A 14,728-nucleotide genomic window follows, 5' to 3' on the forward strand; every position below is an offset into this window, starting at 1 on the left:
GTTATCAGCAGAATGGTGAATTCAGCTCTTCTAGACCATAACAGTATATATGACCTCATAGTGTTAGTGGATTTCATATTGCAGCCAGCAAAACTCTAAACGCAGCTTTGGATGTGGCTGGAGTACAAAACGGTTCAGTTACTCAAAATTCTATGCACGTTACATGGAGATATAAAAATATCTTCACAACAGATCTCCTGTGGCTCTCCAGCTGTATGGCTGTCGGGGCATGCTGGGAGTTCTAGTTCCCCAGCAGCTGGAGAGCCACAGGTTGCCGATCGCTGCTTCACATACAGGATGAGTCCAGAATATGAGATCATTACCAATGGGGGCACCTGTCTTGTGAGGGACCCCTCCGCCATCTTGAATGCAGCCGACCAATCGGAAGTAGCCGACCGTTTATAATAACCATCAGAACATTATAAGGGTGCAGCTCCGTGACGAAGACGTTGTATGGTCACAGGCCGCAGCTGGGGGTTGCTGGGTTCTTGCCCCCTGGCACCATGTCTCTGCCTGGTATCCGCCATGTCTGACCTTGAATGTTGCGGCTTATAAATTCTCTGGAGCTGAGGGTTAACCCCGCAGGAGCCTGGCAGTGCCCACAGGAGTCCAAGGCTGGATCCACACCGTGTTCAATTTCGTTTTTTTGCACGTTTTTGGGGTTTTTCAAATCGCAGCGTGCTGTTACGGCGGTTTTTTCTGGCGTTTTCCATATAAGCTTCTTTTATAGGACTTTACAAATGGCAGAAAATGTACAAACATTATATTATTAGAAGTGACCAAAAACATGTTACGTTTTTATTTGCGGTTTTTATTGCAGTAAAATGCCAGACGGAAACCGTGTGAAGAACGCCCAATACAGTCGGTCCCGGGCGCCTCCTTCAGACGCTGCGTTTCAGTACGGGGTGACTGCGCTGGGAGGTGCATGAGGCCAAGAATGGGATTACACCGGATTATTCCGCCTGGGCCTCAGCTGTGAACTCTTCTTGGCTGTGACTGGCCAGAGAAGGGTTAAAGGATTATCCAGACTGGATACAATTGGAACAAACCCTCAGCTGTGAGAAGAATTAGGTCAGGACAAGTTTTCAGCTTTTAGAGTTTAGGTAACAGTATGTTCCCGTTCACTGACAGCAAGCAAACATCTTGAAATCAGTCAGGAATTGAAGTACAAAGTCTAACAGAAAGTTGCAGAACTCGGTAAACAATTATTTACGTAAAACTGGAAACGTAAGAGGTGCGCCCTCTGCTGTAAGAAACGGGCAACTGCCCTGCTCCACCTGGACTCCCCTATGACCCCTCCTCACAGGTCAACAGCGCCGCCTGTACCTGACCCGTCACCGTATGAACCGACGGACAGCTGGAGTCGGGCGCAAAGTCTTGGATTTATTCATTATTGGAATATTAGGACTAGAACATTATCTCGTCCTGACCCGGATATAATCTACAAGTAAGAAATCGGAAGGGTCTGTCCATGGTGCCAGTCGGGCAATAGTGGAGCCTCTGGCGGGTCAGCCTGAAGGGGTTAAGCTGCTTTGGCTGGAATGTAGGGCACAGATTACGGCAGGCGAGGATTAGGACCCCCGTGGTGCAGTCAGGTAGGGATTTCCTGCGTCTTGCAGAGCTGAAATAGTTACGGGGCGGGACAGGGCCGGGCACCTCAGACGCCTACAGCTCATACTCCAGCCTTATCCTATGTGGCCCATACATATATGTAGCAATAATCCATCACAGCCGGGCTCCCGCTATGATCGTGCGGGCATCATCAGGATGGAAGGAGACCCCTCCTGTGACGTACATGTACGTGCAGGGGCGTAACTAGGAAAGACTGGGGCCCCATAGCAAACTTTTGACTGGGGCCCCCCCTCCCCCGGGTGTAACACAACCCCCCCCCCCTTGTAGATAGTGTCTTTTTTACAAACACCCCCCCCCCCCTTTTGATAAGGCCATACAGCCCCCTTTGTAGATATCTACAGGGGGCTGTATGGCGTTATCTACGGGGGGACTGTATGGCGTTCCCTACAGGGGGGGCTGTATGGCGTTCCCTACAGGGGGGGACTGTATGGCGTTCCCTACAGGGGGGGACTGTCTGGCGCTATCTACAGGGGGGCTGAATGGCGCTATCTACAGGGGGACTGTATGGTGTTATCTACAGAGGGGACTGTATGACGTTACCTACAGGGAGTCTGTATGGCGTTCCCTACAGGGGGGGTCTGTAGGGAACGCCATACAGCCCCCCCCCCTGTAGGGAACGTCATACAGTCCCCCTGTAGATAACACCATACAGTCCCCCTGTAGATAGCGCCATTCAGCCTCCCTGTAGATAGCGCCAGACAGCCCCCCCCCCCCTGTAGGGAACGTCATACAGTCCCCCTGTAGATAGCGCCATTCAGCCCCCCTGTAGATAACGCCATTCAGCCTCCCTGTAGATAGCGCCAGACAGTCCCCCCTGTAGGGAACGTCATACAGCGTCCCCCCTCCCAAAAAAATGCGACCTACAGTGTGTCCTAATAAAAGACATGTATCCCCTCTCCACAGGATCTCCACAGGACAGGGGATACATGTGTGATCGCTGGCAGTGATAGGGAGAACGGGGGACCGAAAGTCCCCCGAAGTTCTCCATGACTAACCTGTGACTTCCGGCGTCTGCGCAGCTCAATAAAAATGAAAGGAGCGCTGGTCACGCATGCGCACAAGCACGACCGGCGCTCCATTCATTTCTACGGAGCTGCCGACACAGACCCCGGAAGTCCGAGGTTTGTGATGGAGAACTCCGTCCTCCCTATCAGTGCCAGCGATCACACATGTATCCCCTGTCCTGTGGAGATCCTGCGGAGAGGGGATACATGTCCTGTGGAGAGGGGGATACATGTCCTGTGGAGAGGGGATACATGTCCTGTGGAGAGGGGGATACATGTCCTGTGGAGAGGGGATACATGTCCTGTGGAGAGGGGGATACATGTCCTGTGGAGAGGGGGATACATGTCCTGTGGAGAGGGGGATACATGTCCTGTGGAGAGGGGGATACATGTCCTGTGGAGAGGGGGATACATGTCCTGTGGAGAGGGGGATACATGTCCTGTGGAGAGGGGGATACATGTCCTGTGGAGAGGGGGGGGATACATGTCCTGTGGAGAGGGGATACATGTCCTGTGGAGAGGGGATACATGTCCTGTGGAGAGGGGGATACATGTCCTGTGGAGAGGGGATACATGTCCTGTGGAGAGGGGGATACATGTCCTGTGGAGAGGGGATACATGTCCTGTGGAGAGGGGGATACATGTCCTGTGGAGAGGGGATACATGTCCTGTGGAGAGGGGATACATGTCCTGTGGAGAGGGGGATACATGTCCTGTGGAGAGGGGATACATGTCCTGTGGAGAGGGGGATACATGTCCTGTGGAGAGGGGGATACATGTCCTGTGGAGAGGGGATACATGTCCTGTGGAGAGGGGGATACATGTCCTGTGGAGAGGGGGATACATGTCCTGTGGAGAGGGGATACATGTCCTGTGGAGAGGGGGATACATGTCCTGTGGAGAGGGGGATACATGTCCTGTGGAGAGGGGATACATGTCCTGTGGAGAGGGGATACATGTCCTGTGGAGAGGGGGATACATGTCTTTTGTTTAATGGCAGAGCGGGGAGATACCTCCCTGCTCTGCCGTAGTGTTCAGTGGCGTCCCGCTGTAGCAGCCATAGCGGCTGCTAGCGGAGCCTCCGGCCATGGTGGGGGCCCCGAGCCGGCGGGCGACACGGGCACCCTCATGCCGCGGGCCCCGTAGCAGCCGCTACTGCTGCTACGGCGGTAGTTACGCCACTGTGTACGTGATGTGTATATCCTGGGGGGAAAGGAGGGACGTGATGAAAAGCTTCACATATGTTAAAGGGTTAAATGGGATTTAAGGGGGAAGAAGCTCAACACAAGAACAAGGCGGCACAATCTGACATTAATGCGGGGGAGATCAGCGGCAATGTCAGGAAATATTATAAGAGTAGTGGAGGCTTAGAAAATCGACAGTAAATGAATGTGAACCTGCCGGCGATAATCCTATGTCCTAAAAGAGAACGAAAAAGGAAATAATAGAAGGGCCGGCAAGATGGAGCGGGTGCTGTAGACTAAACACGGGTCACACTTTGGGGCGTGTAGTAAGTGAAGATTTGCTTGCTTGTATCGCCATCTAGTGGTCCATTTAGGAATGACTACATTTTAAATAAAATCAAGGGAGACAAAAAAAAAATGGCCCAATCAATGTATATGTATTTTGAGACGATTAAACTTTACTCCCTGAACTACTTGGACTCCAACCTCTGAAATTATTCAAGAGGGTAGCGCCAGTCCTTGGGATAAGTATCAATTGTAATGAACCCTCATCTGTGACAAGTATTAGGTCTGTATAGGTTTTCTGCCTCTAGATGTAAACAAGACTATTGCCAATCACTGACAGCAAGCAGAAATATAGAAAAATGTGAAGTATTCAACACAAAATCTATTACAAAGTTGCAGAAGTTAAAATTCTACAGTAATAAAGCTTTATAAGACTGGGCACTGGCCCTTTAAATTTTCCGCAGTAGGAGCAGCGTTGGTGCTTTGTAGAAACTGCTATTAAAAGGATTTTCAAGTTCTATAACCTTTTTCCCGGTTACGACACAATATAAGAGTCACTAATACAGACGGCTGAAATCTTCCCCCCGGCCAGCGCCCTATATAAACAAACTGCAGGTAAAGCCGATCTGTATGATGTCAGCGTTTAGGGGCCACGTGATATCACATGACCACGTGCTCCGTGGCCTCAAGTTCTGGACACGTCTCTGTGAAGGTGAATAGAGCGCAGTGATCTGATTGGTTGCTGTGGGTATCACTATTTGTGAGTTTATCGTATATTATTGGGTAATGGACAAAAATGGGACCGAACCAGAAAAACCAATAGTTTCTGCAAAGTCTGTGATGTCAATGAAGAGGCGAAGCAGAGGAGCCGTGCTCACTGGGGGTCCGGTACCGCGAGGTCCAAATACAACCGAAACATCTAATAATGGGATCCGATCAGCCGTAACCGCAGGATATTCCAGGCGCCGCTGCCTCCCAACAATGCCACCTAAATACCTGCAGAAAAGTGGCAGCGCCACATTCCTCGTCATCCTGAGTCATCCTTGTAGGATGCGTGCAAATTTTGATGTCATTGTCTATAGACCGTGGAAATATTTCGCCTGAAATACTATGTGCTGCTGTAAATATAGCCATTAGAAAAAAATGTTGTTAATTCCATAGTAATAAAAAAAATTTGCAGAATAGTCCAAGCAGGAGTTTAGGACAGTTTAAAGTGGTCTACACCTTACCATACACCGGTGTAAACCTGACAAAGCGGCGCAACGTCTGCAAAATGCCAACCCTGAGCTGGACGGCCAGAAGATCGACTTGGACTAAATGGCCAGAATGGAAGGTGGTGATGGCGCAGGTGGGTGAGGTTTTCCTGTTTATTTTTTATTTTGTTCATCTATCTAACGTGGGCTGTCATGTGGATGGATGTCCTATTAACCTCAAGTTGTAGGCTCCTTGATGATCCGAATTATTAGAAGGGCAAATGCGGCATCTCCACCGTATGCAGGAGGCATCCAGGTTCATTGGCAGGAATCCAACATGTCAGTGAAGACCCATTCCTGACAATGCCCTTGCCACGCAGCAGGGACTTGTACTTCCCCCGGCGGTGTCAACCATGTGGAGTCCATCACAGTGTCTATAAGGTGTGGCAGCTGGTCTGCACACATAATGGTCATGATTGGGTGCGAGATGGTGGTATTCAGGGGCGCACCTTCCATGAGGCCGGATGAGAACTTTGGATAATAATCATCTTTATATATTCCACAGCGCTTTACAATTCAGAGGGAACATGAACAGAGAAGATCAGACGTTACATAGTGACAAAACTAACAATTCAAACACGAGCAGCGAGGACCCTGATCACAAGAGCTTACAATCTATGAGGAAATAGAGACCCAAGAGGAGTGAGGGGATTGTATGGCAGTAATTATTAGGGCACTGTATTGTGTTATTATTGGGCACTGTATGGTTATTATGGTGGTCTTGGGGCACTGTTTGGTGGTTATTATTAGGGCATTGTATGGTGGTATTATTAGGGCACTGTATGGTAGTTGTTGTTATTAGGGCACTGTATTGTAGTTATTATTGGGCATTGTATGGTTATTATGGTGGTCTTGGGGCACTGTATGGTGGTTATGGCACTGTATGGTGGTATTATTAGGGCACTGTATGGTAGTTATTGGGCACTGTATGGTAGTATTGTGCACTGTATGGTAGTATTATTAGGGCACTGTATGGTGGTATTATTGGGCACTGTATGGTGGTATTAGGGCATTGTATGGTTGTATTATTAGGTCACTGTATGGTGGTATTAGGGTAATGTATGGTGGTATTAGGGCACTGTATGGTCGCATTAGGGCACTGTATGGTAGGTATTATTGGGCACTGTATAGTAGTTATTATTAGGGCACTGTATTGTGTTATTAGGGCACTGTATGGTGGTATTACTGGGGCACTGTATGGTGGTATTTTTAGGGCATTGTATGGTGGTATTTTTAGGGCACTCTATGGTGGTATTATTAGGGCACTGTATGGTAATTATTATTAGGGCACTGTATGGTAATTATTATGGTGGTATTAGGGCACATTTCTTTAGTTATTATGGAGAACAATATTTCTCTGCTTTTTAGCTGACTCTGTTTCTCTTTTTCCCAGGAGAGGCCCCCACAAATCACAGCGCTATTTACAGGTACAGACAGGAGGAATCCGGACAGAAGATGCTGCTGAATACTCCGATGTATGTGATGTTATTTCCTTCTTCTCACATTAGTAATTAGTTGCCCCTCCACTGGGGAACAGACGTGTAATGAGGGGTAATAGAGTCATGTGACCCTGGGTGACCCTGACAGGACCCGCCGGTGCACTGCACTTCCCGGAGATGACCACACGGTGGCGGCAGCGCTCGTCTGAGTGCAGGATGTGATGGGAGGACGCGCAGGATGAGCCGCCGGGGATAAGAGACGAGACCGGTGTCCGGGAGGAGCATGGAGGCCAGCGGGAGAGCCGGACAGCCCGGGGTGAGGGACCGGAGAGAACTGCAACTGCACACAGGCGGGGAGGGAGCGGACCTGAGGGGACTAACGAAATATGGGGACATTAGAGCAGATGTCGGGTATTGGGGCAGGGGCAAAATGTGGGGGCATTACAGCAGATGTCAGGGGTATTGGGGCAGCGGGATGTGGGGCATTAGAGCAGATGTCGGGGGTATTGGGGCAGCGGGATGTGGGGCATTAGAGCAGATGTCAGGGGTATTGGGGCAGCGGGATTTGGGGGCATTACAGAAGATGTCGGGGGTATTGGGGCAGCAGGATGTGGGGGTATTAGAGCAGATGTCAGGGGTATTGGGGCAGCAGGATGTGGGGGCATTAGAGCAGATGTCGGGGGTATTGGGGCAGCGGGATGTGGGGGTATTAGAGCAGATGTCGGGGGTATTGGGGCAGCGGGATGTGGGGGTATTAGAGCAGATGTCGGGGGTATTGGGGCAGCGGGATGTGGGGGTATTAGAGCAGATGTCGGGGGTATTGGGGCAGCTGGATTTGGGGGCATTAGAGCAGATGTCGGGGGTATTGGGGCAGCGGGATGTGGGGGCATTAGAGCAGATGTCAGGGGTATTGGGGCAGCGGGATGTGGGGGTATTAGAGCAGATGTCGGGGGTATTGGGGCAGCGGGATGTGGGGGTCTTAGAGCAGATGTCGGGGGTATTGGGGCAGCGGGATGTGGGGGTATTAGAGCAGATGTCGGGGGTATTGGGGCAGCGGGATGTGGGGGTCTTAGAGCAGATGTCGGGGGTATTGGGGCAGCGGGATGTGGGGGTATTAGAGCAGATGTCGGGGGTATTGGGGCAGCGGGATGTGGGGGTATTAGAGCAGATGTCAGGGGTATTGGGGCAGCGGGATGTGGGGGCATTAGAGCAGATGTCAGGGGTATTGGGGCAGCGGGATGTGGGGGTATTAGAGCAGATGTCGGGTATTAGGGCAGCGGGATGTGGGGGTATTAGAGCAGATGTCGGGGGTATTGGGGCAGCGGGATGTGGGGGTATTAGAGCAGATGACGGGGGTATTGGGGCAGCGGGATGTGGGGGTATTAGAGCAGATGACGGGGGTGTTGGGGCAGCAGGATGTGGGGGTATTAGAGCAGATGTCGGGGGTATTGGGGCAGCAGGATGTGGGGGTATTAGAGCAGATGTCAGGGGTATTGGGGCAGCGGGATGTGGGGGTATTAGAGCAGATGTCAGGGGTATTGGGGCAGCGGGATGTGGGGGTATTAGAGCAGATGTCAGGGGTATTGGGGCAGCGGGATGTGGGGGCATTAGAGCAGATGTCGGGGGTATTGGGGCAGCGGGAGGTAGGGGCATTAGAGCAGATGTCGGGGGTATTGGGGCAGCGGGATGTGGGGGTATTAGAGCAGATGTCAGGGGTATTGGGGTAGCGGGATGTGGGGGTATTAGAGCAGATGTCAGGGGTATTGGGGCAGCGGGATGTGGGGGCATTTGAGCAGATGTCGGGGGTATTGGGGCAGCGGGATGTGGGGGTATTAGAGCAGATGACGGGGGTAATGGGGCAGCGGGATGTGGGGGTATTAGAGCAGATGTCGGGGGTATTGGGGCAGCGGGATGTGGGGGCATTTGAGCAGATGTCGGGGGTATTGGGGCAGCGGGATGTGGGGGTATTAGAGCAGATGTCAGGGGTATTGGGGCAGCGGGATGTGGGGGTATTAGAGCAGATGTCAGGGGTATTGGGGCAGCGGGATGTGGGGGCATTTGAGCAGATGTCAGGGGTATTGGGGCAGCGGGATGTGGGGGCATTAGAGCAGATGACGGGGGTAATGGGGCAGCAGGATGTGGGGGTATTGGGGCAGCGGGATGTGGGGGCATTAGAGCAGATGTCAGGGGTATTGGGGCAGCGGGATGTGGGGGCATTTGAGCAGATGTCAGGGGTATTGGGGCAGCGGGATGTGGGGGTATTAGAGCAGATGTCGGGGGTATTGGGGCAGCGGGATGTGGGGGCATTAGAGCAGATGTCGGGTATTGGGGCAGCGGGATGTGGGGGTATTAGAGCAGATGTCAGGGGTATTGGGGCAGCGGGATGTGGGGGTATTAGAGCAGATGTCGGGGGTATTGGGGCAGCGGGATGTGGGGGTATTAGAGCAGATGTCAGGGGTATTGGGGCAGCAGGATGTGGGGGTATTAGAGCAGATGACGGGGGTATTGGGGCAGCGGGAGGTGGGGGCATTTGAGCAGATGTCGGGGGTATTAGGGCAGCGGGAGGTGGGGGCATTTGAGCAGATGTCGGGGGTATTGGGGCAGCGGGATGTGGGGGTATTAGAGCAGATGTCAGGGGTATTGGGGCAGCGGGATGTGGGGGCATTAGAGCAGATGACGGGGGTAATGGGGCAGCAGGATGTGGGGGTATTAGAGCAGATGTCAGGTATTGGGGCAGCGGGATGTGGGGGTATTAGAGCAGATGTCGTGTATTGGGGCAGCGGGATGTGGGGGCATTAGAGCAGATGTCAGGTATTGGGGCAGCGGGATGTGGGGGTATTAGAGCAGATGTCAGGGGTATTGGGGCAGCAGGATGTGGGGGTATTAGAGCAGATGTCAGGGGTATTAGGGCAGCGGGATGTGGGGGCATTAGAGCAGATGTCAGGGGTATTGGGGCAGCGGGATGTGGGGGCATTAGAGCAGATGTCAGGGGTATTGGGGCAGCAGGATGTGGGGGCATTAGGGCAGATGTCAGGGGTATTAGGGCAGCAGGATGTGGGGGTATTAGAGCAGATGACGGGGGTATTGGGGCAGCGGGAGGTGGGGGCATTTGAGCAGATGTCGGGGGTATTAGGGCAGCGGGAGGTGGGGGCATTTGAGCAGATGTCGGGGGTATTGGGGCAGCGGGATGTGGGGGTATTAGAGCAGATGTCAGGGGTATTGGGGCAGCGGGATGTGGGGGCATTAGAGCAGATGACGGGGGTAATGGGGCAGCAGGATGTGGGGGTATTAGAGCAGATGTCAGGTATTGGGGCAGCGGGATGTGGGGGTATTAGAGCAGATGTCGTGTATTGGGGCAGCGGGATGTGGGGGCATTAGAGCAGATGTCAGGTATTGGGGCAGCGGGATGTGGGGGTATTAGAGCAGATGTCAGGTATTGGGGCAGCGGGATGTGGGGGTATTAGAGCAGATGTCAGGGGTATTAGGGCAGCGGGATGTGGGGGCATTAGAGCAGATGTCAGGGGTATTGGGGCAGCGGGATGTGGGGGCATTAGAGCAGATGTCAGGGGTATTGGGGCAGCAGGATGTGGGGGCATTAGGGCAGATGTCAGGGGTATTAGGGCAGCGGGATGTGGGGGTCTTAGGGCAGATGTCAGGGGTATTGGGGCAGCGGGATGTGGGGGTATTAGAGCAGATGTCAGGGGTATTGGGGCAGCGGGATGTGGGGGTATTAGAGCAGATGTCAGGGGTATTGGGGCAGCGGGATGTGGGGGCATTTGAGCAGATGTCAGGGGTATTGGGGCAGCGGGATGTGGGGGTATTAGAGCAGATGTCGGGGGTATTGGGGCAGCGGGATGTGGGGGTATTAGAGCAGATGTCGGGGGTATTGGGGCGGCGGGATGTGGGGGTATTAGAGCAGATGTCGGGGGTATTGGGGCAGCGGAATGTGGGGGTATTAGAGCAGATGTCGGGGGTATTGGGGCAGCGGAATGTGGGGGTATTAGAGCAGATGTCGGGGGTATTGGGGCAGCGGGATGTGGGGGTATTAGAGCAGATGTCGGGGGTATTGGGGCAGCGGGATGTGGGGGTATTAGAGCAGATGACGGGGGTATTGGGGCAGCGGGAGGTGGGGGCATTTGAGCAGATGTCGGGGGTATTAGGGCAGCAGGAGGTGGGGGCATTTGAGCAGATGTCGGGGGTATTGGGGCAGCGGGATGTGGGGGCATTAGAGCAGATGACGGGGGTATTGGGGCAGCAGGATGTGGGGGTATTAGAGCAGATGACGGGGGTATTGGGGCAGCGGGAGGTGGGGGCATTTGAGCAGATGTCAAGGGTATTGGGGCAGCGGGATGTGGGGGCATTAGAGCAGATGACGGGGGTAATGGGGCAGCGGGATGTGGGGGTATTAGAGCAGATGTCAGGGGTATTGGGGCAGCGGGATGTGGGGGTATTAGAGCAGATGTCAGGGGTATTAGGGCAGCGGGATGTGGGGGCATTAGAGCAGATGTCAGGGGTATTGGGGCAGCGGGATGTGGGGGCATTAGAGCAGATGTCAGGGGTATTGGGGCAGCGGGATGTGGGGGTATTAGAGCAGATGTCAGGGGTATTAGGGCAGCGGGATGTGGGGGCATTAGAGCAGATGTCAGGGGTATTGGGGCAGCGGGATGTGGGGGTATTAGAGCAGATGTCAGGGGTATTAGGGCAGTGGGATGTGGGGGTATTAGAGCAGATGTCGGGGGTATTGGGGCAGCGGGATGTGGGGGTATTAGAGCAGATGTCGGGGGTATTGGGGCAGCGGGATGTGGGGGTATTAGAGCAGATGTCGGGGGTATTGGGGCAGTGGGATGTGGGGGTATTAGAGCAGATGTCGGGGGTATTGGGGCAGCGGAATGTGGGGGTATTAGAGCAGATGTCAGGGGTATTGGGGCAGAATTGACATGTAAGTTGCTGGGTGGTTTAACGCGGACATACGTTACTGCCCAACGACCAGCGCCAAGCTGCGATAATAACATGTCGATCAGCGCTCGTTTGCGCCATTTAGATTGGGACTGGTTGTTACGATCGTTCGTCCCCAGACATTTGCATCTTGTCGGCAGCGCTTCCTCTGTTTACACGGGGAGATTCGCTGCCACCAAGTATTTTCAGCGCCATAAATGATGTGATCATTGTCTGATCGCTGCCGTGTTTACTCAGGACAATCATCAGGAACGAGCGTTTGTTGAGCCGATCGTCTTCCCGCGTATAAAGGACCTTAAAGGGTCACCAGGGATGTGACGTGTTTTTATTAGGGGCTGGGAATGAAATAAATAATCTAAAAAAGCAATAATTTCCTGTCCTTACCCCCGGCGATCCTGCGCTTTCGCTGCGGCAGTTCTCCCGGTGGTTGTAACACGTGACCGCTGCAGCCAATCCGAGGGCTCAACAGCCATATGTTGTATTCCTGGCATTATGCCGGAAGTACGATTCATCACCAGCGAGCCCCGCCGAGCCCTCTGATTGGTTGCAGAGGTCACATGCTACAACCACCGGGAGAACCGCCGGAGCGACAGCGCTGGATCGCCGGGGCAAGGATCGGGAAGTGTTGCTTTTTGGTTTATTTATTTCATTTCCAGCCCCTAATATGACATTTTCTCTTCCCGGATAACAAAAAGATTTGTAGGGTCCCAAAACCTTCAGTCCTTGACCCTGTGGAGCGCAGACAAACATCTCCCTCGATCTCAGCTTCCTGGACCCCTGAGTGTGACCTGGCGGGAGGAGACCATGGAAGTTAAGGGGTTACTGCAATCTCCGAAAGATCTATAGGATCTACCATAAATGTCTATCTCGGGATTGGCGGGCCTGCCTGGTAAGATGGCCGCTGACTGTCGCATCCAGACGGGGGATCGGTGCAGATGTGGGGGAGGTTTCATAATCCCGACCACCGTGCCGCTCGGTCTCCGCCTGGATGTGGCCGCCATCTCACCCGGCGGGGTTGGGGGCTCTCCGATCTCATTCAATGGGAATTCCCCTTTAAATGGAGTCACATCTATAATGTTAGGTTTTGGGTGGAGTGACTGAGGTTCTTCTCGCCTCGTACCTCGAGGTTCCGCTATTCGGACATTGGCGTGTCTGTCGCCGGTGACCGCTACGTTTATAATGGATTCTTTACTCAGTTTCGATGTTTTTTGTTGTTCTGAGATTTCTTCTCTCCGGCCCAGGACCTGGAGGGCTCCATAGAGGAGATGCTGATCCGCCTGGACGAGTTCTGCGCCATGATGGATATGGTGAGTGGGTTCCTCTGCCCCCGCCCTGTCATACACTCCCCGACCACCAGGGGCTCGGCACACACACTGAGCGGCCATCTTACGGCTGCTCCCTCGCTGACTGGGCTCAGCTGCACCAAGCAGTTACGGCAGCCACTAGGTGGCAGAAGTGGGCGGAACTAGATCTAACGCAGAGCATTTCTCCTTGCGCTCCAGTTAACCTGTTCATGGCTGAGGTGCAGTGCAGCTGCTTAACCCATTGATGTGCAGTACAGAATAAAATGATTAAACGCCATAAGAGCGGAACTCCAGCCCATAGGTGTCCGCAGGGCGGCCGTTCCTAAAGGCTGGGATAATTACAGCGGCGATGGATTAGTGGGCGGGATCATATTAACAGGTGTTGAATAATTAATTAGGTATTTGGATAAGCTCCGCCCCTCATTGATGATATCATCAGTTTACATACAGGAGATCAGCAGAGAGGTGTTACCTGAGGATCGGGGAGGGGGGGGGGTCATAAAATAGAGAGTTGCGTTCGCCGTGTCTCGCTGTTATCACCATGTTTATCTTTGCCGGTACATCAGCTCCGTTACCCCAGACAAGTGTCATTTGACGGATGAGGGGAGATCAAGGGTTAATTACACCCACAACTCAGTGTCCTCAGGGGTGTTTCCCAAATTAGGCTCTTATGATGGCGGTATTGGGGGCACGAACCCCTTTCATTGATGGACAGGTCCCAGTGGATGAAGCCCCGTTGACAACCCCCCTCCCCATTCTGCTCCATCCGGCCATATATTCCCTGGACGCCATTGTCGTATTTTAATAAAAATGAAATCCGATTTTATTATGACAGACGATGATTTATTATCAGGAAACCATCAACATGGAGGACGTGTCAGGAAAACACAGAGCAGCTTGTGGTGGTGCCCGGAGCAACCAATCAGGGTTCAGCTTTCATTCCATAACCTGCACTGGAGAAATGGCATGATTGGTCGCTATGGGTAACGAGGTGTAAAATGAAAGCTGAACCCTGATTGGTTGCTATGGGCAACATAATTCCTGACATTTAAAGGGGAATCGCACTATTTTACAAAATGAACCACAAATTAGGAGCAGGAAAAGGTTAATTAATGTGAAATCGATTCTGAATTACAACCGTTTCCAAAGACGTTTAGAGGGAAAAATCCCAATCAAGTGAATCCGTCCTTTATCGAGAATTTCTCCACTAAATCCCTCTCGTCGCCTCCGCTCGTCTTCCGTCTAATATCTGATCTCGGATGGTCGTGTACATGCGGTGGATTTGCTTTCATCGGCATCACAGGGACCTGATCGGTTCTGAATGATCAAATGTTGCGTATTATCGGACGGTCATAAAAGTATAGAAAGCACGTTTGTGAGGGTGGAGAACTTCGGCGCAGCATAACCCTCTATAACCGCTCCGTATATGATGAAATGTGCCGTCACTTATGAGCGGTCGACCGTTCCTCGTCGCCTCCATCCCGCAAGCAGTGTCTTCCCCCAACGCGTATTTAAGCTGCGAGGAATAAATGAAGCGTTGGTTTTTTCCGTGATCTGCACATAGACCGCGTCGGCCTCCGTGGTGGAAAGTGCCGCTTCAGACGCTCTGGAATCTGAAATATCACTTCAGAGTGGCTGCCATTTTGTGGAGCCAGTCTCCAGTGTTCACTC

At 52.7% G+C, this 14,728-nt stretch overlaps 1 protein-coding gene across 2 annotated transcripts in view; it reads left to right on the forward strand.

Annotated features, from left to right (window-relative positions):
- Positions 1–1,274: 1,274 nt before the first annotated feature.
- Positions 1,275–14,728, forward strand: part of BCAS4 (breast carcinoma amplified sequence 4) — a 31,279-nt gene continuing 17,825 nt past the window's right edge. For both annotated transcript variants that reach the window (XM_075846806.1, XM_075846807.1), the window contains exons 1-3: positions 1,275–1,447; positions 6,752–6,833; positions 12,995–13,060. In XM_075846806.1, the coding sequence (XP_075702921.1) occupies positions 1,290–1,447; positions 6,752–6,833; positions 12,995–13,060 (306 nt within the window). In that variant the 5' untranslated portion in view covers positions 1,275–1,289. The remainder of the gene's footprint in view (positions 1,448–6,751; positions 6,834–12,994; positions 13,061–14,728) is intronic.

The sequence above is a fragment of the Rhinoderma darwinii genome, chromosome 13 (genome assembly GCF_050947455.1).
Source record: "Rhinoderma darwinii isolate aRhiDar2 chromosome 13, aRhiDar2.hap1, whole genome shotgun sequence".
Classification (NCBI taxonomy): domain Eukaryota; kingdom Metazoa; phylum Chordata; class Amphibia; order Anura; family Rhinodermatidae; genus Rhinoderma; species Rhinoderma darwinii.